Source organism: Amblyraja radiata, chromosome 17 (assembly GCF_010909765.2).
Source record: "Amblyraja radiata isolate CabotCenter1 chromosome 17, sAmbRad1.1.pri, whole genome shotgun sequence".
NCBI classification, from domain to species: Eukaryota; Metazoa; Chordata; class Chondrichthyes; order Rajiformes; family Rajidae; genus Amblyraja; species Amblyraja radiata.
Genome location: NC_045972.1, coordinates 20,678,032 through 20,701,736, shown reverse-complemented (window position 1 = coordinate 20,701,736; position 23,705 = coordinate 20,678,032). Strand labels below are relative to the sequence as shown.

The 23,705-nt window shown below is 44.5% G+C and overlaps 1 protein-coding gene across 1 annotated transcript in view; it reads right to left on the bottom strand.

The window, feature by feature from the left end:
- The window catches only part of wwox (WW domain containing oxidoreductase), a 1,040,919-nt gene that overhangs the window by 980,131 nt on the left and 37,083 nt on the right, over positions 1-23,705 (bottom strand). Inside the window, exons 2-4 of the mRNA XM_033035849.1 lie at positions 8,162-8,226; positions 2,918-2,975; positions 984-1,162 (exon numbers count right to left, since the gene is read on the bottom strand). Of these exons, the coding sequence (XP_032891740.1) occupies positions 984-1,162; positions 2,918-2,975; positions 8,162-8,226 (302 nt within the window). The remainder of the gene's footprint in view (positions 1-983; positions 1,163-2,917; positions 2,976-8,161; positions 8,227-23,705) is intronic.

Below are 23,705 nucleotides of genomic sequence, written 5' to 3'. Positions count from 1 at the left end.
AAATATACAAACCCCATCGTCTCAAGCAATTAGGCAAGCTTAGAGGGGCAGGTATATTTCCACTTTTTTCTTTTGTTTTGTTTTCTTTTTTTTCTTTTTCATCTCTTAAGCCTCAAGATCCTTTTTATTCTGCTTTTATTCACTCTTTGGCAACACTACTTTGGTTGTCTAGGGGCCCTATCTTTTCACTTTTCACTTTTTCCCTTTCTTGTTCTTTCTCTTAAACAAATAAAAATAAATAAATAAATAAATAAATAAATAAATAGAGAAATAAATAGAAATGTGGGGAGAATAAAATGGGATGAGTGTAATATTAGTATAAATGTGTGCTTGATATTTGGTGCCAACTTAGTTGGCTGAAGAGCCCGTTTCCATTAGTATTTACTTTGGATTGCTGAAAACACCATAGCTTTTGGAGAGAATTGCTTAAAATATGCAGGTTATTTAATGAAACTTCAGTACTAGAATTAACTTTTATATCAAATAAGATGTTTGAGACAAATTGATGTCAGTATATAATAAGTGCCTGGCATGTAGAAACAAAATCAGTTTTAAATTATTTGTAATTCAGGAGCCACAGTTAAGGGGCAAGATGCTTTGTTCATAAGACACCAATACTAAAAAGTCTTTAAGAAAGAACTGCAGATGCTGGAAAATCGAAGGTAGACAAAAGTGCTGGAGAAACTCAGCAGGTGCAGCAGCATCTGTGGAGCGAAGGAAATAGGCAACGTTTCAGTCTGAAGAAGGGGTTCGGCCCAAAACGTTGCCTATTTCCTCCGCTCCATAGATGCTGCTGCACCCGCTGAGTTTCTCCGGCACTTTTGTTTACCTAATACTAAAACGTCAATAAGCTGCCATGAGAATGTCAAGTAAAGTTTTAAATTTTTTTTTAAACTTTTCATTGCAGGAAGAAAGGAACATAACATGTTTAATTATTTCTAACTACAGAATAATTCTTTGTTAATCAAGATCTGCGCACTTACCAATCCCAGAATTGGCTCCTGTGACAATTACAACTTTGCCACTTAGGTCTCGGCCATGCAAAATGTCCATAGCAGCACTGTTACCGTCATACCGCTGCCGAATAGTTGGCTTGTCTGATGTCTCCTCAATTGTAAATGCCAACCGTGGATCCAGGAATGTGGTTCTTTTATTGATGTGACTAAATGAAAAGATTTTATAAGCAGCTTCAATAATTAATTTCAAGGAACATCCAAACATAAAATGATGAATGATTTTAAACATATTGGGCAATGTTGTTATTCATTTTTCCCCAATAACTTTCTAACTCTAGGCATGCAATTGTCAATTTTTTATTACAAATTAAAGATTGAATGAATATCACATGATTAATCCCTCAGCAACACATAACTAAATGAATCCATTCCTTGGTATGAGAACTAGCATTCTGTAAGGTGGATATTTTGCCTTTGTAAACCTATAAAATTGATTCGCTACACTAATACCCATTTCAAACATGGCACACTGAGTAAAAATGAAAGCAGACAATCCATCATCAAATTCACCATTACAAAATAGCAAAGTTTTCCGATCAAGACACTTCGTCAGGCTGGAATTTAGTAGACAGACAAGTTTCTTCAAGCAGAAATAAAGATCGATTAAATGCCAAGAATCAGACCAGTAAACTGTCACACAGACAGTAAATTTTGCTGCAGCCGATTGCAAACACAACTCAGGTTTGTGTCCCCTGTGAGACATAAATATAAAAGTACTTCATCCAAACCAGCGCGCTTCAAAATCATACAGAGGACAACAATTGCAATTTATGTAATTATCCTGCCAAGCATCATTTTTCCACAAATTCATTCTGCCAACCATTTCCAATTCCATTCAAAGTTCACATCTGTTTGCCTTAAGTTTCTAATATCCCAACGATCATCTAACCAAGCTTTTCAATTTGCAGAAACTGAGACTTTCCAGCACCTTTTGATTCTATTTCAGAAATTTTTTTCTCCTAAGATTTCTATCCCAATCCCAATCTACCAAATTCTTCTTTTTTTTGTTTTGGAACAGATTCTAGATTCTCCTAATCAGGAGCAATCCTTTCCACATTCGTCCTGTTAAGACCTTCAGAATCTTTTACATGGGTGATGCAGTAGCACAGTAGCTAGCTCTGCCAACTCACAAGTCTAGGGAGACAGATTCAGACCTGACATCAGATGCTGTCATATGGAGTTCACAGGTTCTCCTCATGACCATGTGAGCTTCTGTGGGGTGCTCTGGTTTTCTCCCACATCTCAAGGGTATGTTAGGAGGATAACTGGTGACTGTCAATTATTCCTTAGTGACAAAAAGAATCAAAACGGGGAGTTGATGAATATCTGAGTGAGAAATCAGAAGAGGGGGAATGGGCTAGACAGGATGGCTCTGCAGATGTCCAACATAAAGCAACATGGCTGGGAAGAAACTGTCCCACAATCTGCATACCTCTAGATTCAGGGACAGTTTCTTCCCAGCTGCTATCAGGCAACTGAACCATCCTATCAACAACTAGAGTGGTCCCAAGCTACCATCTACCTCATTGAAGACCTTCGGACTATCTTTAATCGGACTTCACCTTGTACTATATGTTATTCCCTTTATCCTGTATCTGTACACTGTGGATAGCTCGATTGCAACATGTGTAGTCTGACTGCAGACTGGATAGCACGCAACAATAAGCTTTTTCCTGTGCCTCGGTACACATGACAATGAACAAAACATGGACACGAAAGCCCAAACTAACTCCTTGAGCCACAATAATAATGCTTGTAAAACCCAGCAAGAATAAGCCTAGCCTATCTAATATTTGCTCAGAAAACAACCCACATACTCAAGTAAAATTTTTAAACTGCTTCCAATTCATTAGCATCCTTCCTTAAATAATTTCATTGGTTTCAGTACTCCATTTACTTACTCAACAAAGTACACCTGACCTTTTTCATCTGTTTCTTGTTCCCAACCATAAGGTAAATCTGCAACAGGTAAAGGGAGCACATTGTATATCAGTGGGTGGCTCATTTTAAAAATAAAAATTTATACTGCATCAATACACCCTAATACACCTCCAGATTAGTCCAATGTTTGTTCTGCAATGAGATAAACTGTGATTCTTGGATTTACATACCACGTGCAGAGTTTGTGGTGTTCAGAGTGCAACATTTAGGAACTAGGTCACATTTTATAGTACTCGCAACACTCCAGGATAGTCTCTAACAGGAGAAGGAATTTTATTTTTCTCACCACAGTACAGATTTTCAGATCCATAGAGTGTCAAACAGAAAAATCATTGAGTTTTAGGAAAAACTAGACTAAGTGGGACCCGTTGGGTCTCAGTCACCACGGGGGGTCAGGGGGAGATAAGGTGTGGTGGGGGGGGAGGGGTTTTGGGGTGGGAGAGAAGGTGTGTATGTGGGCAGGAGGGGTGTGCGAGAGCGGGGATGGGGGAGGGGGGTGTGTGGGGGGGGGGGGGGGGTGTGTGGGCAGGGTGTGGGGGGGAGACAGGATTTGGGAGGGGGTGGCTTGGGGGAGGGGAGTGTGTGGGCAGGGGGGTGTGGAGGGGAGGGGTGTGTGTGTGGGCGGGGGGGGTTGTGGGGGGGGTTGGGCGGGGGGGGTTGTGGGCAGGAGGTGTTGTGGAGGAGGGGTTTGTGGGTGAGGGAGGCGTATGTGAGGGGGAGGGGGGATTGTGGGGGGGAGAGAGCGAGGGGGGTTGTAGGGGGGAGGGGGGTTGTGGAGGGGAAGGAGGTTATACGGGGAGTTGGGGGTTGTGGGGGGAGGGGGGGTTGTGGGGGAGAGGGGTGTGTGGGGGGGGGGTTGTGAGGGGGAGGGGTGTGTGGGCGGGTGGGGCAGAGGTGTGTGGGGTGTGGCGTTGTGGGGAGGCATTGGGGGGGTGTGTGGGCGGGGGAGGTTGTGGGGGGGAAGGGGAGTGAGGAGTGAGGAGGAGGGGGTGTATGGGAAAGTGGTGTGTGTGGGCTGGGAGGGGTTGTGGGGAGGAGGGGTGTGGGGGGGAGGGGTGTGGGGTCAGGGAGGGAGGGGGGCAGGAGGGGAGGGAGGCAGGGGGGTAGGGGGAGCAGGGGGTAGAGAGCTCAGAGGAAAGACAGGGAAAGAGCCATGGGGGAGAATGAGGTATCACGGGGAGGGGGGCAGGAGCCAGCGAGGGGGACCAGAGGGGAAGGGGTTGGCGGTGCGACGGGGACTCACAGCGGGCGCTGGCCGCTTCGCTGGTCGCTGGCCGCTTCGCTGGTCGCTGGTCGTTGTCCTCCGCCGGGATCAGTGTCTCCGCTTTCCGTTTGGCGATATCGGCGCCATCCCCGACTCCGCATCGGGCTGGACTGGGCTGGTTCGGGCCGGGTCAAGCCTGGCTGGGCCATTTCCGGTCCATCCCTCCGAAAATTGTGTCTGGTTGGAGACCTCTGCCAGCCATCCAGAGCCTCCCGCAGCTGCAGTAAAGAGGCGAGGGTGCAGGAAGGGGCGGACCGTCCCGCAGAGTGGCAGTAGAAGGGACCAATCCGCGCGGCGCTGAATGGCAGGAGGGGCAATCGATCTGCGCACGCGAGGTTTTTAAGATTTTTAAACCTTGATAACTTTTATCAGAATCCACCGATCGGAACGAAACTTGGTGCAATCGCAGCGCAGGAGAACTGTAAGCTGGCGAAAATCGTAGCGCTATTGTGTACCGTTTTTGCACAAATAGAATGACCGCCAAACTGGAAGATAACACGATCAGAGTTTTAGTTATTGCTACAATTAAGTTATTGACAATCTCCCATGGTAAGTTTTCAGCAGTAGTCTGTGATTCAACAATTAACTGCGATATATCACTTAGAGAACCAAACGGCAGTTAACATGACCTTTCCTTTGAGTACTACTCCTATTGGAATGGGTTTGCAGAAGGGGGATTTCAGTAGATGGAAATTGGGAGGTCATTGGAGATTAATTCAGGGAATTTCCACTGCAGACTTTCAGATAATACAAATTCTGGCTCCTACTCTTGGGGAGTGACCATGTTATCACGTTAAAAAATATACTAGCAACTATCATTATCTTTCACATGAAATTTAATAGAATGTTTGTGAGAGCTGCATAAAATTTAGATTAAAGATACACGACACAATTCATGTGTCAAAAACACTTAAGGGCAGGTCCTTGCACACTGGAATCAAAGCAAGATATACCTCCTGCTCACTTTCTGATTTAATCAGATATCTAGTAATTACTAAAATATACAACTATTCTGCATGTGTATTATCTTCACAGGAAAGAACAAAGTCAAAGTATTCGCTATGCTCTGAGCAAATACTGTTCTTCATATGCCTTGAATAAATAATTCCCAAGCATATGTCATTACGATTTCAATGAAGAAAAAGAGTAAATTTTTTTTAAATGTGCATGTCATTAAAATTTAGCAACTTTATAACTTGCCTTAGATCTCTTCAGTTTAAAGAAGCCTTAAGAAAATTTTCCAGTGATGTAATTAATCATTATGACACACTCGTGCCTTTATTTTATCACTGTCAGAGTTTGCTATGTAAAATAAGAGCATCCGTGGTTATTTATCCGTAAATTAACTCTCAATAAACCACAAACCAACAAATGCAAATATCTCGATGTGGCATCCCGATTTAAGATTTTTCCATAAATGTCAGAAAATGACCACTTGGCAATCGACTCCCCCCCCACCCCACCACCAAATCCCCTACTCCACCCACCTTGAATCAAATATACAGAATAGGAGGATAATCCTGCACTTCAGGTATAAACTGAAGATTATAGGGCCTGCGAATCAGGTGTCAAAGTGAATCAGATGTCAAATTAAACTTCTTTTTATGCTTTATCTGATGGGATAAATTTCAGACTTGATTTTAAAATCTCAAAATTTTGTAACATTACTACATATTATGATATTTACATTAAGTCTTGCACGAGCAGTGAAGATGGAAACACAGCAATCATTACCTGATGAGCCAGATGCTGAGCCATCAGAATCTCCAAATGATTGGAAAGTGGATTATTGGCGATTTACCCCTATAATCAGTAATATTTTTATGCCTCAGTTTCAACGTTGCAAATGCAAGTGAAGAAAATATAATTAAAGAACCAGAGAATCAGTGTAAGATTCCCAGCTTTCTATTAGCATTGTCGATCGAACCAAGGACCTTTCACGTTTTTGTTGGTCGTTACGTAGGAGGTCATTAATGTATTGAATCCACTGGAATACACCAGAAGTCAACACATGGAAAGATGGTCAACCTACAAAGTTTTGTTACAATGAAAGACCACAGAAACTGGAATTTCTCTCCTTACATCAGAGGTGCTCAAAATAAATAGATTTGGTCAGATTAGATTGAAAGTAACCGTTTCCACTGGTGAAAGTGTTGATATTAGAAGGCCTAGATCTGAGATGATCAGCTAAAGAAAGAAAAAAGATGCGGGGGATGGTGGTGAAGGGGAAAACATTTTATATGCCACAAAACATAGGCAAAACACTAGTACAGCTAGCAAAGATGCTGTCTCACAGTCCCCGAGACCCAGGTTCAATCCAGACTTCAAGTGCTGTGTGTGTCAAGTTTACATATTTTCTTTGTGAACATATGGTTTCTCTCTAGGCACTCCGGTTTCATCTCATGTACCAAAGATGTGTGGGTCGGTAAGTATATTAGCCTCTGCAAATTGCTCCAAGTGTGCAGGTGAATGGTAAGATTTAAGGGAATTGCTAGAACAGGTTAACGGGAATCATGTAGGATTAGCACAAATGGGTGGTTGATGGATGGCACTGACTCACTGGGCCAAAATGTCCGTTTCATGCTGCATCTCTCCGTGAACATAATTATGAAGGGCATAGGTGGTGTTGGCAGCAGTAAGCATATCCTCATGGAGGAGATGCCTAAACTGAGAGGGATAGGTTTAAGGTTAAGAGGGTTTACAAGGAAGACTTTACTCAGAATTGATCAGAATTTGGAATGCACTGCTTGAGAGAGAGATCCTCACATTTAAGAGGTAACAAGATGAGCATCATATTATAAAAGGCTGGTGACCAAGTGACCAAGTACAGGTGGGGATATTACAGCCATCGAGATTTATATTGAATTTAATAATTTCAGATAAACAATGTTTTCCTCCCTCTCTACAGACTTGGGTGCACCTCTCTGTTTCAATCTGCTTCCTTTGTCTCCAACCCTCATATTTTATTTGTTACAATTGAAAACAGATACAGTTGCTTTCTATGATAGAAACAAAGTGCTGGAGCAACTCAGCGGGTCAGGCAGCATCTCTGGAGAAAAGGAACCAGTGATATTTCAGGTTGGCACCCTTCTTCAGACCAATTCTTTCCTACATGGTTGATCCCTATGACAGATATTCCTACATTTCACCCCCCCCCCCCCCCCCCCTTTCCTCTAAAGTGCAGTTTTCAGGAAAAGTCGATCTAAAATGTCAACTATATTTATTTCCCCACTGATGTGTTGCCTGGCTTGCCAAGTGCTTCCAGCATTACTCTTTTGGATTTGGATCATCAGCATCTGAATTTTTTTTTTTTTTGCTTAAAGCAGTACTTTCACTGTTGCTGTGACAAGGAAAAGAGTCAAAATGCCTTTTCTATTCAAATGGTTAATTTTTATTTTAAGCACAAAAGGTTATTTTTGCAATGAAGAGATAAGCAAAATTTGCATAATTACATTGATCACTTTCAGTTATGAGCTTTTTTTTTCATTCAGGGTAAATTTGATTTTCCCCGGAAAGTAATTTGATACAATAGAATAATTGTGATTTTCCAACTTACGAATATCATGGGCAAGACTAATGAACGACAGGTTTAGCCAAAAGATTTAATTGTACAAACCATGATTGACATTTTCAACAAAGAATGCAATAAATCTGAAGAGTGCAAGAAGGAACTGCAGATGGTGGTCTCATAAATCTGGTTGTACATGTCACAAACTGGTTGTATCAGTTAAATTTCTGAACTCTTAGTTTACATGCGGGTGATTTTCATCAATACGCACGCACGCACGCACGCACGCACGCACGCACGCACGCACGCACGCACGCACACACGCACACACACACACACACACACACACACACACACACACACACACAGAGATAATCATTAACTGCACTCATAAAGAAAAGTATCTATAAAATTTTTCTTTTAAATACATACCTCCTGCCACCCGTCTCTTCTTTCCCGTTTTTGGGTGATCCCATTGGGTTTTCAGTTCAACATGACTGTCAGAAAAGAGAAAATAAAGAGCAAACCAATTTTCAGCAATCAGGCATGACACATAAATGCATTGCTTAAAATAACAACAACAACAACAACAAAAATCACAGCAATGCTTGAATCAGTAAAAGATAAAATTATAATGGAAATAAAATAACTAAAATTATACAGCTGAGCAAAAAGTTGAAGCAAGCTTAAAATACTTTACTTCATGGGCCTGTCCCACTTAGGCGATTTTTCAGGCGACTGCCGGCGAATATCAAGTCGCTGGTAGTCCCCTGAAAAATCGGCGACTGGAATGGCGACTGTCAGAGTGGAACACACACGCACATCACTTCCTTCACCAGCCCGTTATGCAGGCGGGGGACAGGGCAAGCGGGGGGAGCACTGTTTGAGTGAAATACACACCATGCAAAGGCAATGTGATAGACACACACCTCAAGAACAGGAAGGTTGGCGCTGTAATTAAGACGGTGAAAGCACAGTGTACGGGAAGGATCACGTAAGTCCGTTAAAAGAGGGGGGAAGAGGGGGGAGAAGGAGTGGAGACAACTTTTAAGAAGCCAGAGATAAACTGCTGTGAAGTTCGGCGAACATTAACATTACCGGTCGGTTATCCATGGTTCTGAAAACTACTGCTTATGGTTTTTTTCCCCAATGAGCCAATGAAATTCACCGGTCAACACCGGCTACAACCTACGAGAACCTTCGACCTCCTGGCAACCCACTAGGACCTCCTAGGGACCCACCTACGGCACGAGAATTCTCACTACCCCCATGTCGGCTTCATTCTGGTCGCCGCTAATTTTTCAACATGTTGAAAACTAGTTCCCAAAATGCAGGAACTCCTCATGACCATGAAGGCGACCACCTGGCAACCACCTGCGAACATGCGACAAACCATGTGGTGACCGCATAGTCCCCTGCAGTCGCCTAAAAAGTCGCCGAAGTGGGACAGGCCCATGAGGAAGACATTTTTTGTCTGAAATAAAAACACTCAGCACTACATGCAGCATTTGTGGTTAATTTTTCCGGTTTATATTTGCTGAACATATTGGAAATGTTTCAAAGCTTTGATAATGAATGCATTGGTATTTGCTGTCAATAACCCCAGAAATGTTATTGTAGTATTTGTATTCAAATGCCAAAATAGGAAATGTGCTGTGGCCTAGCAAGCTGAGCTTTGAATGCAACAAGGAAATGGAACAAGTGAACAAATTAGTTAACACTGAGAGCAACAGCACAGCAGAAATTTTGCATGTCAGGTCCAAACTGAGGATGTTCTCCCCTCACTTTTATTTGAATGGGGGATTTGGGGTGGAATTAGCTGCAAAAGACGAGTGAACAAGGCATAGAAGAGTCTAGCAAAGCAAAAGGTCCTTCGGCCCATGAGATCTATGTCAACCATTATGCCAAATTAAACTAATCGATCTGCTTGCAGAAGATCCATATCCCTCCCTTCCCTGCATGTTCATGTGTCTGTCCAAACGTCTCTTAAACGTCACTATCATATCTGATTCTACCAACAGCTTGGCAACAGTTTCTAGGCAAAAATAATTGCCTCACACATCTTCTTTAAACTTTTGGAGGTAGACAAAAGTGCTGGAGAAACTCAGCGGGTGCAACAGCATCTATGGAGCGAAGGAAATAGGCAAAGTTTCGGGCCAAAACCCTTCTTCAGACTGAAGCCCACTTCAGGTTGGGCACGTGTGATTCCCACTTCTTTAAAAACTTTTCCTCTCTCATCTTAAAGTGTCTTTTCATATTTGACATTTCCACCTTGGGAACAAGTCTTTGACTATCAACCCAAAATTAAAACGACTTCCAGATGAGCCATTTGTTTTAAAACAATTCTAAATATTCCAATCACTTTTTAAAATTAAATCTCAAGTAGTTTTGCTGAGGTTCAAAGTGTTTAAAAAATAATATTAATTTATTATTTAGGGTTTTAAACTTTATTTGTATTAATAAAGTTTATTGCAATATTATAAACCATATATATTTATATTTTTTATCTTTTAAAAGTTTTTGCATGCTTTTGAATGTCCTGAAACAAGCAGATATTTGAAAAGATTCAAGTCATTGACAATTCCAAGCACGAATGCATAACTTAGTGGCCTGTCAAATGTTTGTCCCAATTTCCGGCCAGATGTATGACACACAAATTTGTACCAATAAGTCTTTACAAGCACAATGCCTCATCCAACATAACCTACCTCGGGTTCTTCACTGTTCCTATCAGATGGATCACTAAAAGGTAGCCATGTTTTTCCCAATCCACTGGTAAGAGCCTACTTGGCTGCTGCAAGCAAGTTTTGTCCTTGTATCTGCAGTTCACTGTACTTATGCACATGCCAATAAATTTGACTTGACCAGTAGTTAAACGTTTAAAGATGCAAAGAAAGGTCATGAGGATAGGATGGGTGGTGTGGGGAGGGGGGGTGGAGGTGGTTAGAGATAAAGAAAAAAACAAGCAAAGACTGCAATAGAGTGGAGTGCAGGAGAAAGTAGATTGGCCAAGGGCTTAATGGTGCCAAAAAGGCAGAGAGTGGATAATAGCATAGAGTGGAAATAGAGGCTTGGATCGAAAATTAGAGATGCCGAATTATTCTATGAAATTGATGGTCCAATTCTAACAATTGGTCTTTGTTCTCTGAATTCATTCACTCATTTTTCATGGATTCACTCATTTTTCATGGATTAAGCCCAACCTGATTTCCAGTTTTAATTTTACATTTCTGGAGCTCATAATAATTTGCTTTTACACTTGTGTTTGATGCAAGCACAGAGACCACTGATATATCCTCAATGCCCAGTACTGCCAAGCGAACAACTGAACTGAAATGAAAGGCTACACTTACTGTATCCCTAGACAGTATTTCCATATGGTACAAAGATACCATTTAATTGCCAACACAGCAGCTATTTTTAAATCCCAATACAAAATTAATTCCAGATTTCTTTCTTAAGAAATTAACTATTGATCGCACTGTTGAAGGTGTGGATGGATAATTAGGATGCGGATGATTTATCCTGGATGCCATCTTACATTTGTAGTTCTGCAAGAGCTGACTTCATCCAGGCAAATAAATGGTGACACAGTGGCGCAGCTGGTAGAGCAGCTGCCTCGCAGTGCCGGAGACCTGGGTTCGATCCTGACCTCTGGTATTACATGTGTGGAGTTTGCACGCTCTCCCTGTGACTGCAGGTTTCTTCCAGATGCTCTGATTTACTCCCACACCCCAAAGTACAAGTTTGTGGGTTCATTGGCCTCTGTAAATTACCACGTGTTTAGGGAGAAGATTCGAAAGTGGGATAACATAGAACTAGTGTGAATAGGTAATTAGAAACATAGAAAATAGGTGCAGGAGTAGGCCATTCGGCCCTTCGAGCCAGCACCACCATTCAATATGATCATGGCTGATCATCCAAAATCAATACCCCATTCCTGCTTTCTCCCCATATCCCTTGATTCCATTAGCCCTAATGCGGCTTTTACACGGGGCGACTTGACGCAAGAGTTAACCAGAGTTCAACATCGTGGGAACCTCGTGCGATAACAGTGCGGCATTCGTGGACCACCGTGGACCACCGTAGCGCTAACGGCAGGTCATCGTGTAACTTGGTCACTCGGGAGAAAATTCAAGAAAATTGGAATTTCTCCAAGAGTGACTTGTACACTTGTGGTTGAGTATTGCAACATTATATGAACGTAGTGGCCAGTGCGATATCCGTGCGATATCCGTAATAACTCTTGCGGGTACCGTGGGAACTCCTGCGAACGGTGAACCCGGAAGCTGGACAGAGGGGACAGAAGGTGATTAAAAAAGGTGGTCTCAAAAGGACACATGGGAACATGTGTCCTTCGAGGACGTCCCACCTAATTGTCATTGTTGGATAATCTTTTTAACAGGAACACTTGCAGAGATGGCTCCCAGAAAATCTCAAAGGAAGGGGGAAAAGCGGGTCAGAGATGTTTTTGCCATGCAGGAGAATGAGGAGGAGACGCAGCAAGAGAGACAGGTGGAGAGGCAACAGGAGATGCCACAGATAACACTGCCTGTGGGCTCCTTGGAGCAGGGAGAGGGTGAGCAAGGTGCAATTCAGATTGCCTCCCCAGTAGCCGTTGTAGGAATAGCCTCTACAGACGCTTATGTAAAGGGAAGATGGCAGAAGGTAAAGCCATATAACTTCACCAGGGAACAAGAGGGGGAACTTGTAGAATGGTTCCAATTTAACGAGATTCTGTACGATAAATCCAGAGAGGATTATAGAAACAGGGAGAGGAAAAGGAACCTGCTGGAGACGAAGGCTGCCGAGTTTCCCGAGTGCTCATGTGAGTTTATATAACGATATATAAGTTCATCAAGAGGAGAACCATTTAATGTTATCCAAGATTTTAAAACATACATTGCTATTGATGTAAAAGTTCTGTGTTTGCAGTAAACTTAAACTTCTCTTATAAGTCTGTCTGTCTGCCCTGCAGCTGCAAAGTAAAAAAGTCGCAGACAGCTTTTACACCCTCTGTGTTTGAAGTTTAAAGAGCCATAAAAAGAATTATGCATGAGGGCAGGCAATTCTCACTTGTAATGCTTGCCTTTAAAAAGGCCATCTGTATTTACCAACTTGTGCTCAGGTATCCAAGAAGCACAAGAAATAGCACATTAAATGCGGAGGGCAGGCTCTATTTACTGTTCAGAACTTTTAATATAACGGAATACATCCAATGCTTGAAGTTCTATTTAATTCCACCACTCTACGTCTCCAAATGAGCCGATTCAACCAAGGGAGGATATATATAGTGTGTGAAAAAAAAAGTTACATCATTTGTGTCACGTGTAGTTCACGATGTTCATTCAAGATTTAACGCGACTGCTCGGGAAACGGCCAAGTAACTCGCACGAATAACATAAATGCCGAGTACCGTGGGAACTCTTTATCTACTGCCGTTATATCGTGCGAGACTCGTGCTGGACCACGACCTCTTCACTCTGGTGACATCTTGCGTCAACTCGCCCCGTGAAAAGGGGGTTTAAGAGCTATATTTAACTCTCTATGGAATACATCAATTGATGGTCTGCATGGACACTGTGGGCTGAAGGGCCTCTTTCAATGGTGTATATCTAAACTAAACTGAAAAATAGTGCTGGCATCAGGGTTTCATTTATAATGCTTCTTACCTGTTCTTGGAGAACAGTAAGTAGGTGGTTGATCCAATTGAATTTCTAGTCAATGTGGCTACACGCCTGGTGTACAGTGACAATAATTCCACAGAACGACAGGGGTAGGTGATTAGACTCTGTCTTGTTGGGGGCTGACCATTCCCATAGATGTTACTTTCCATTTCTGATGATCATAGTTTATTGTCACATGTACCTAGCTAGGTGCAGTGAAATTCTTTGCTTTTGCATACAAACTACACAAAAGAGTCGCCACAAAGTCGCCGACAAAGTTACAAAGAGTACACATCCCTTCCTCGTCCCCCTCACGCCGGGTCTCCCTTTGCTCTCTGCAGCCCCCCTCCCCAACCATTTGTTCTCGCCTGAATGTAATCAAGATCTCACTGCATACAGGTGAGGATTGCATCAATTTCTGAGGAATTGTAAATGGAACCTGGAAATCAAGGAGCATGATACAGTTTCAGAATAATGATCGGCCATTTGGGACTGAGATAATAAGAAATTTATTCATCTTGCAGTACTGAACCTTTCAAATTCTCTATCCCCAAAGGTTCTGTAGGCCTCGTGACTGCGTTCATTCAAAACAGAGATTACAACATTTCTGCACATTAAGAGAATTAACGGATGTGGGAATAATGCTGTAAAAGGGCACAGAAGATGATCAGCCAAATTTTATGAATGGCAGAGCAAGCTCAACGGGCCAGACAGCCAACACGCCTCCTATTCATTATACTTATATCAAAAGTGCTGTGATGATACTGGAACAGTGTGCTCGAAGCACTGATATTTTCTGGAGCACAGATCTTCAGAACTACATTTGGATTATTGTCTGGTCACGTACCTTTGTCTTACTGACATCTTATGGAGTAAGCTAAACTGGCTGAAGACGCAAGATGAATGTGATTGCCAAATGATTCAGCTTTGTCTCCAGCACTCAGATGATGGACCCCACAAGCATCAAGAATGATCTTGGCAGGTCTACCTGTTTATCTACCCACTACTATTTCTGAGTTTATCTAATTTAGCACAAATGTTGTGCCATAAAACATGATAGGGTTGGCCTCTGTCAGGACATGGGACTGTCTTCATAAAGACCATGCAGTCTCATTTTTACCAATGCTATCATGGAAAGGTGCACCTGGCACATGCAGATTGATAAGGACATGGATAAGCAGATTTATCCCTGGTGTCAGTTCACTCACCACCTTCCACAGAGCCTAGTGTACTAGCTATACACTATAGGACTCACATGGTTCAGTCAGTAGTGGTGCTACAAAACCACCCTTGGGCAACAAAGACCCCAGACCCCAGTTCATTATATCACCTAGTTATTGTCAATGCTTCTTGCAAGTGTTACTGAAATCTCCCAATTTTTGGTGATTAAAACAGTATAAAATGCACAGGACCCATCAATGATCCCTGTATCAGTCTAGTACTAATAACAATCCAATCTAATGTATTTTATTTTTAAACCAATTGTTTTTTTCCCCTTTAAACACTGTTCTGCCCGTGTTAATATGTTAACCCAAATTCATTTACACTTAAAGTAAGAAACTGTTGAGCAATATTGTAAATTATGCCAAGTAGTATTCAATATTGCCTGTGTCACCGATTCAAAGGCTGTAAAATGCCTACATTGATTGTGATCTTTTTTTTAAGTATATCAATCTCAACAGCAAATGAACAGAACTAATCAGGCAATGTAATTTGTTTGTCCTGTTGACTTCATACTTTGAATTATCCTTTGGTCCATCAGCTAAATCAGTGAAGTAAAGTAGGGAGGACAAAACATTTACAGGTCACAGCGCTCCAGCAACTGGGTGCACAGAACGATTGTGCAGAATGAGGACAAACCAACAATTTTCCACCATATAACCATATAACAATTACAGCACGGAAACAGGCCATCTCGGCCCTTCTAATCCGTGCCGAACACTTATTCTCACCTAGTCCATCTACGTGCACTCAGACCATAACCCTCCATTCCTTTCCCGTCCATATACCTATCCAATTTATTTTTAAATGATAAAATCGAACCTCATAATAGTTCCAAGCTTCTACCACAAAATGACTTACAATCTATCAGTGGACTTCATGATCCTGCCCACCTTTTTTCTTGTTATGTTTTCATAACACATTACACATACCGTCGGCGCACAAAGGTGATCATTCTCAGCTATTACCAAAAGTTTCTGTTTTGTGTGTGCCAGGTGTGTTTGTACATATAAAGGCAGTCACTCCATCCTTGGTTTACTTTATGCTGAACATTATCTGTTCTTCTCTTGTCATAAACATTGTCCGCAGAATGCAACACAAAAGGGTTACCTCCTCTGCATTATAAATTCACGCAGGATTAAAATCTTCATCAATCACTAACTGTCTAAATAAATCAATTCATTCCTGTGTCTTCTTGGCCTGCAGTCAATCTCTCACCATTTGATTTAAAGTAGTGGATGCCCTGCTAGACTTGGATTTTTATGGAAACGCAAGACCTAATAATTTATGACTCTTGATAAAACTAATTGTTGTCTTGACATAACAGCAGTCCAGAAACATGTACATTTTCACTGTAATTCTGCTTAAACCATTCTTACAGGGCACAACAAGGCTGGCTGATTTGGTCTTGTGCATAGTTCAATGCTTAGGAATGGCCTTATTTGGAACATTCTTCACAGAAAAGATTAAACAGCTTTTCAAAGTCAAAAGTCAAAGTCAAAGTCAATTTTATTCAACACAGGCACCTGAAGATGCAGTGAAATGAATTTGCCAGCAGCAATACACTTAAAAAGAACACACAATACACAATAACATTTAACACAAACATCCACCACAGCATTCTTCCCCGTGGTGCAAGGCAACAATATTCAGCCAGTCCTCCTTTGCTCACCCGTGCATCCTACTAAACCCTCCGTAGTCGCCACTACGGACGGCCCGATGTACAGGCCCTCTTCGGGATGATCGAAACTCCGACGTCGGGACGGTCAAACACACTCCGCGGCCTGGAGTGCCCGAATCGGCACTTTCCTACCGGAGTCCGTGGCTTCAGGATGTTATGGGCTACAGGCCGGCGGTCGGAGCTCTTCTCTGGCAATCCCCGGCAAGGGATCCCAGGCTCCAGAGGTAAGTCCACGCCTCACCCACAGCTAGAAGCTCCACAGACCACAGCCCCACGATGTCAACGTCACCAGGCCAGCGATCGGAGCACTCCTCTCTGGCGACCCCTGGCAAGGGTTCGCCCGCTCCGCGATGGAAAGGTCCGCGCTACGCCTGCTGCCGATGCTCCAGGCCTGACTCCAGGAAAGGCCACTCCAATACATGCTGTTAGGCCGCGAGGGAGGCGACATGGAAAAAGTCGCCTCTCCATCGTGGAGGAGACCGAAAGCGGTCCCCCCCCTTTCCCCTTTCCCCTTTCCCCTCCCCACCACCCCCCACACAAGACACACCCAAAATAACATTAGACACACAAAAAAAAGTAGAAATAACAAAAACGCTGCTGGCAGGGCAGCCGACTCACAGCGCCCCCACCGACCACAATGCTTCTTCACATTGCCTCTTCAAATCACATGCAACCCAAGTTGCCAACACCAACACTGTAGATGTGTCAAGTTGCACAATAACTCACTCGTCGAAGTTCTGTAGAACTTCAAATTTCTGCTTAATTATAAGTATATACTGATTTATCTTTGGTCCATTATACCCAATAATATTACTAGAACGTTCCCGACACGCCATAAAGCAAAAACATAACTGGCTGAAATTTTAAAAACCCACTACGTATTTACTTGATTGGATACTCGGTTCGCTTTGTGTGTATCCTGAAAATAGATGTTTCAACTGCTAGGACAGATTTAGCATTATGGGCAAAAGATAAAAGTGGAAAAAAAATAATGTCAATGTGAAGATTAGCACTGATGTGGAAATCACTGCCTTGTTGGGTTGGTGGAAACAACCAATCAGCGCTTATAAAATAGAACTGGAAAACTTCTGAAAGAAAATAATTTGCCATGCTGTAAAAATACAAGAAAACGGAACTCTCGAGATTGTTTTTTTGGGGCATGGTTTCAAGGGATAAATACCCACTTTCTGTTCCTTGTCAAAGTATAACCTTCCCTACTAATTGAAAAATAAAAAAAACTGTTGATGATGGAAATCAAAAAAGACGACAAAATACTAGGAACACTTCACAGGTCAGGCAGTATCTATGGAAGGAGAAATTATTGGTTTTGAGTAAGGAACCCTTCTTCAGAACTGTGGAAAAAAGACAAAAAAACACTGTTGGTTTTGAGTTGGAGAGGATGTAGGGGAGGGATGTGTAGAACAAAGGGAATATCACTGATGGAGAAAATCTAAATAACATAATGGGGCCAGTCGTCACTACGTTAAGCCTCTATGCATTAGTATGAAAATGGTGAGGTTGTGCGACATGCTCAGTAGACTGGACTGTATAAATAGAATAAAAAATATCGAGCCAGTATAGTTACAGACAGAAATTGCCTTATCTGCTACAATGAAAGAGTAAGCTATCTAAAGTTAGATAATTTGATAGAGTCAGGCAGGCTGTGTTTTGGACAGACTTAAGACGAGGTGGTTTTCAACACCTGGGCCTCTGTGTAACAGTAATGAAGGGGTACAGATTGTTGGAGTGTGTTGGTGAATTAAACTGCAGGTAACTGGAACCTCAGGGGCACTGCTGGAGACCTCCTCAAAGTCATCATCCAATCTATGTTTGACTTCTCCAATAGCGAGACAACCATATCAATTCCCCAAATCAAAACAAAATCACTTTAGACATAGCCTTACAAAAACTTGTTCCATTTGTTTTACACAAGTTCATGGAACCATACAGCACGGAAACAATCCCTTTCAGATCACTTCGCCCGTATCTATGTTAATCCCATATCCCTTTACATTATTTCTACCTGAATACTTGTGCAATGCTTTTTAAACATTGTAATTGTATCCACCTCTTCCACGCCCTTTGGCAGCTTCTTCCAGATGACCATCACTCTGCGTGAAATGTTCTCAAATATCCTTTAAAATTCTCCCCTTTCACTTTACACAAAGTCTCAGACTATCGAACCTATCTATAAACATCATTATTTTGTAACCTTTATAAAATCACTGCTCATCCTTTTATGTTCCAGTGAGAATAAAACCAGCCTATCCAATCTCTCATAACTACAGCCCACCATTCCAGGCAACATCCTGGTAAATCTCTTCTGCACAAGAGGACAGCGCCGCTGGAGGGGGGGAGTAGAGTTCCTTTCACAGCGTGTGGGGAGTCTGGCCCGGATCAGCATGGCCTGGGCTGCACAAATTGGCTGGGCCGCCAGGGTAAATTTGGGGGGAGGCAGGAGCGTTGAGAAGGAGGGGGTCGGGGATCATGCCAGCAACTCACTCAGTCACCATTGCCGCTTTGTGGCCGGGGAGGGAAGTAGCTCGGGTGGCTACGAGCGGCCGCCGGGATCGGACAACGGAACCGGCCACCACCTCTGTGCCGTCTGCCAGCCCGCCCGCCAGCCAGCCACGGTGTCTTTCAGCACAGGCGCAACTGGTGGAGGTGGTGGTTGGTGGGTAGCGATTGGGCGGAAGGCTGGCTGCTCTCTCTCTCTCTCTCTCTCTCTCTCTCTCTCTCCTAATCCCGGGGCAGGCGACCTGGGCGCTACAGCCAGTCCCGGGGCTCGCAGGCGACCTGGGAACCAAAGATCATCAGGAGCAAGCTGGAAGAGAGATGGGGCAGGACAAAGTCTGGCAAGAGATAGGCAGATACAGGTGAGGGAAGAGGCCCCCTGGAAATATTTACATCTCTGACCCGAGTCTTAATTCCATCATCAATGTTCCCTTTTGAGTTTCAATTGCAAAATTGTGTCACCCTTTTCCACTTTCTCTGATTATCTATCTTTCTTTATGGCTCTCTTCAAAACATGGCTCTTCGTTAAAGCTTCTAGTCGCCACTCTTAAACTCGTTTGGTTTCTTTCTTTCACTGGTTATTGTCTCACATTTGCAATAATTTTACAGAAACAATAAGCCACTAATGTACAAAATTAAAATAAGCCTCTTCTCTTTAGACAAGGAGGATTTCTAGCGAATAATAATTCATGGGATGTTGTACATCGCTCAGGCAATTCAACTCCAAATTTAACTCTATTATAAAGATGGTAAGGCAAAAAAACATTATTGGGAATTATTTTTCTCTTAGAAAACAGTTAATACACAGTTGACAACGCATAGAAATATTGTGATTACAATAAAATTGTACTGGTTAAATTCTAAACCATGTTGTCTAATGGTTTTGCCTTATTTTAATTTATTTCTTAATCCAATAGTCAGTGAGATAGTCAGAGCTGATCTATTTATATATTACTAGACTAAGTGGGACCCTTTGGGTCCCATTCGCATGGGAGGCTTGGTCCCCCAACGCAACCCATTCGCCAACGCAATATTACACCACTCACCCGTTCCCCCAATGCAATATTCCACCACTCACCCATAGCCCATAACTGCGCAGGCGCGGCTTATTCCCCTTCATGCCCGAGCACTCCCTCCCCCTCCTCTTCATGTGTGGGAGGGCAGGAAGGGAGGAGGGGGAGGGAAGTGGGATGTGTGGCGGGGGGGGGGTGTAGGGTTGGAGGGGTGTGTGTAGACGGGGAGGTGTAGGGGGGAAGAGGGTGGTGTGGGGGGAGGGGGGTGTGGCGGGGAGGGGGTTGTGTGGTGGGGGGGCGGTGTGTATGTGGGCGGGAGGGGTGTGGGGGGGGAGGAGGGATGTGGGAGGGAGGGATGTGGGAGGGTGTGTGTGGGGGAGGGTGTGTGTGGGGGAGGGGTGTGTGTATAGGGGGTGTGTGCGTAGGGGGTTTGTGTGGGGGGTTGTAGGGGGAGGGGTGTGTGGGGGGAGGGATGTGTGGGCAGAGGGGTTGTGGGGGGGGCGGTTGTGGGGGCGGGGAGGGTGTGAGTGGGGGGGTATGTGGGCGGCAGGGTGTGTGGGGGTGGGGGGGTGTGGGTGAGGGGGTGTGGGCAGGGGGCTTGAGTGGGGGGAGAGGGGTGTGTGGGTGGGAGTGAGCTCGGAGAAAAGACGGGGAAGAGCCATGGGGAGAGGGGGGCATCACGGGGGAGGGGGAGGAGCTAGCGAGGGGGACCAGAGGGGTACTGGCTGGAATTGGCGGTGCGATGGGGACTCACAGCGGGCGCTGGTTGTTCTCCTCCGCTGGGATCAGAGTCATCGCTTTCCGTTTGGCGACATCTCCGACTCCGGGCTGGACTGGGCTGGGTCTCCGACTCTGGGCTGGGTTGGGTTGGGACTCCGACGCTGGACTGCTGCCTGGGGCCGGGCTGCTGCTTGGGGCGGGGCGGGGCTGCTTGGGGCAGGGCTGGGCTGCTTCGGGTCCCTCCGAAAGTCCGGTTGGAAACCTCCTCCGGCTTTCCTCCAGTAAGGACGCGATGGCGCAAGAAGGGGCGGACCGTCCCGGGGAGTGACAGGCGCTGGCTGGCAGAATAGATTGATCTGCACATGCGCGTTTTTTAAGATTTTTAAACCTCGCTAACTTTTACGACTTTCAACCAATCGGAACAAAACTTGGTGGACTCACAGTACAGCAGAACGGTGAGTGAACTGGTGAAAAATCGTAGCGCTATCGCAAACCGTTTTTGCGCAAATAGAAAGACCACCAAACCGGAAGATAACAAGATCAGAGTTTTAGTTATGTATAGAAGATTAACGTAATATCGATAAGAAGAGTTAAAGTTCAATAAACAAAGTATGTACACGTCAAATTGTCAATGCAAGTGCACGGTGATTACAAAGAAAGACAGATGAGGAGGAAATGTTTTTCTCAAAGGTCATGATTCTCTGGAATTCTCTACCCCAGAGAACTGAGGATCAGACTGCACAGGGCTGAGACAGACAGATTTTCACCTGCAGCATTATTGAAGCAAGGGTCCCTAGTCCTGCTTCTATTTTCTTGTGCTCTTATGTTGTGGAGAACATGCCAAGTTCTGATCAGCTGTGACCTTCGTGAACACTGGGGCAGGCTTGCCTTACTCTTATTTATTTGTTCCAATATGTATTTTGCACAAGGTTCTTGTTATTCACAAGGGTTCAGGCACCTCATACAGATAATAAAATATACAGATATAAGACTCTCTCCTATGTATCCAACACATTCCCCAAATAAACATAAATATGCTCTGTAAGTCTAAAAGCATTAACACGTTAAATATTTAAATATTTCAAAGGAAATTATGCTGGTCAACAAACCCCTTCCAGTGAAACTTAAATAGAATGTAATGTTTTGAAATCATATGTTGCGTAAACAAAGACCACTCTCTATTAGAACAGTGCATTGCAGGGTGGTCTGGCATCTCTGAAAGTATTTGGTTCCTCAAAGTATACACGTACATATTGATTCATCTGTTAGAAAAAGAAAATCAAGATTCAGACTAGGACTGATATCAGCACAGATTCCTGGATAGAAAATGAGTGGATAACTAGACTAAGTGGGACCTGTTGGGTTCCTGTCACACAGGAGGCTTGGACCCCCAACGCAATATTCCACCACTCACCCATAGCCCCCAACTGCACAGGCGCAGCTCATTTCCCCTCATCCCTAGCACTCTCTACCCCTCCTCCACCCTCTTCTTTCCCCTCTACTCCTCCCCTCCCCCAATCCCTCCCTCACCTCTCTCTTCCTCTCCTTTCCCCTACCCTCAGTCACACCCTCCCTCCTTAACTCCTTTCCCCTCCCTGCCCCCCTCCTATTCCTCTATCCCCCATCTCCCCCTCCTCACCCCCTATCTCCCCCACTATCCCTCCTCTCCCTCTATTCCCCACTCCCTACCTCCCCCACCCCCTCCTCTCCCTCTATTCTCCCTCCTACTCCATTCTCCCTCCTCACCTCCTCAAATTATTTTCCTTCTCCTCCTCCCCTCCCCAAATTCATCCATCACCTTTCACTCCCTTTCCTTTCCCCTACCCTCAGTCATTCCCTCCCTCCATAACTCCTCTCCCCTCCCTACTACCCTCTCCACCCCCACTCTCCCTCCCCAGAATCTTGAGGTTGCTGCTACTCTCCGTTCTTGCATGCCCCAGAGGAGCATCAGCCGTCGGCGCCCTCAGAGCCAGGCCTCGGTTCGGCCTGGAAGCTCCAGCAGCTACGGCTGCCATGGCCGCGCCGGCGTGTGGGCGGGAGGGGGGGAGAGCTCAGAGAAAAGATGGGGGAAGAGCCATGGGGGAGAGGGAGGTATCACGGGGGAGGGGACAGGAGCCAGCAAGGGGGACCAGAGGGGAAAGGGGTGGAGCTGCGGGGCGTTGCGGTGGCAATGCGTTTGGGACTCACAGCGGCCGCTGGATGCTCTCCTCCGCCAGATCAGACTCTCTGCTTTCCGTTTGGTGACATTGCAGCGTTGCTGGACTGCAGCTTGGGGCAGGGCTGCTTCGGGTCCCTCCGAAAGTCCGGTTGGAACCCTCCGCCGGTTCTCCTCAGCTCCAGTAAAGACACGATGGCGCAGGAAGAAGCGGACTGTCCCGGCGAGCGCAGGGGAAAAATCCGCGCGGTGTTCGAAGGCAGGAGAAGAGATTGATCTGCACACGCGGGGTTTTTAAGATTTTTAAACCTCGCTAACTTTGACGACATTCAACCGATCGGAACGAATCTTGGTGGACTCGCAGCATAATAATAATAATAATAAATTTTATTTATGGGCGCCTTTCAAGAGTCTCAAGGACACCTTACAAAAATTGAGCATGTAGAGGAAAAACATGTAAGGGGAATGAAATAAATAGTAGAGACATGACTAGTACACAAAGTAAAGACAGAATTCAATACAAAACACAGTATGAGGCAATTAATGCACAGATGAAAAGGGACGGGGACGTGGGGCTAAGGATAGGCAGAGGTGAAGAGATGGGTCTTGAGGCGGGACTGGAAGATGGTGAGGGACACGGAATTGCGGATCAGTTGGGGGAGGGAGTTCCAGAGTCTGGGAGCTGCCCTGGAGAAGGCTCTGTCCCCAAAACTGCGGAGGTTGGACTTGTGGATGGAGAGGAGACCGGCTGATGTGGATCTGAGGGACCGTGAGGGTTGGTAGGGGGAGAGGAGGTCAGTGAGATATGGGGGGGCCAGATGGTGGAGGGCTTTGTAGGTGAGGACCAGGATTTTGTAGGTGATCCGGTGGGAGATGGGAAGCCAGTGAAGTTTTTTGAGGACTGGAGTGATGTGATGCCAGGATTTGGTGTGGGTGATGAGTCGGGCGGCTGCTTTCTGGACCAGTTGGAGTCGGTTGATGTAGGTGGAGCTGATGCCAAGGAGCA